Raw genomic sequence first — 853 nt, 5'->3', positions numbered from 1 at the left:
GATTAAGTATGGCATCAATCTCCAAGATGGACTACGACGAGCTGTTCCAGCTCGACCTCCCTGCCAAGAAGGGTTTCAGACAGCCGTACACGGCAATCGAGGTAGCTCGCATGGTGTATTTTGCACAGGAACGGATGAGGGAGGATGGTGACATCCCCCGTGCCGTCTGGAAAATCGCAGCTGCCAATAACGTAACAAACCATTCGGCGGACAGCATGGACTCTCACTACAGAAAAAACCTGAGAAATCTCACTGAGGATCAGAGACAGAAGCTTATGGCGGACGCCGCGGTAAATGTATACACAAATGTTTTTAGCTAACTTTACTAACGCTGCTGCTTTTAGGCGACACTGCGCGCCACAATGTTGCCCGAGAAGGCTCAGTGCGAATTCGATCCCGAATCGAAGTTAAAAGGTGATGCTAACTCGGCCGTGGTCGTCGGCGATACGGAGGTGCATAGCATCATATCGCGAATCTGTCGTGATACTGGTCAGGACAAGCTGGCGGTGGCACACGCACTGTACTTTTACAGTGGGTGTATCGAAAATACTGTCGCCTTCCTGAACGGTGGCCCACCGGGCAGTATTTGGTGCGATGAAGATGACAAGATTTTAACGAGCTCGTTGGCCCTCCAACATGTAAGCGAGTTCACCATAGCCGAGGCGGAGCGTCGCGGTTCCTTTGCGGGTATGAAGGTTCCACGTACCAACGCTTCCATTATGGAACGTGCCTTGTTTTTAAAGTAAGACCGGTGACAACGGAACCGCTGTAAGCTGTTGCTGCTTGCGGGGTTGAATACTGAAGACGATGTGAACGAGCGTACGGCGTTCAAGCCGTGACTTCTCGTGGCATC

At 51.7% G+C, this 853-nt stretch overlaps 1 protein-coding gene across 1 annotated transcript; it reads left to right on the top strand.

Moving 5' to 3' along the window:
• Positions 1-8: 8 nt before the first annotated feature.
• Positions 9-746, top strand: PPTG_12587 (hypothetical protein; the record flags this gene model as incomplete). Its single annotated transcript, XM_008909709.1, has 2 exons — positions 9-290; positions 345-746. The coding sequence occupies 2 exons, from the start codon at positions 9-11 to the stop codon at positions 744-746; spliced, it is 684 nt and encodes a 227-aa protein (XP_008907957.1).
• Positions 747-853: the final 107 nt, after the last annotated feature.

Source organism: Phytophthora parasitica (genome assembly GCF_000247585.1).
Source record: "Phytophthora parasitica INRA-310 unplaced genomic scaffold supercont2.35, whole genome shotgun sequence".
NCBI lineage: Eukaryota > Oomycota > Peronosporomycetes > Peronosporales > Peronosporaceae > Phytophthora > Phytophthora nicotianae.
Note: the sequence above shows the minus strand (reverse complement) of the source record. Positions and strands in the feature narration are given on the sequence as shown.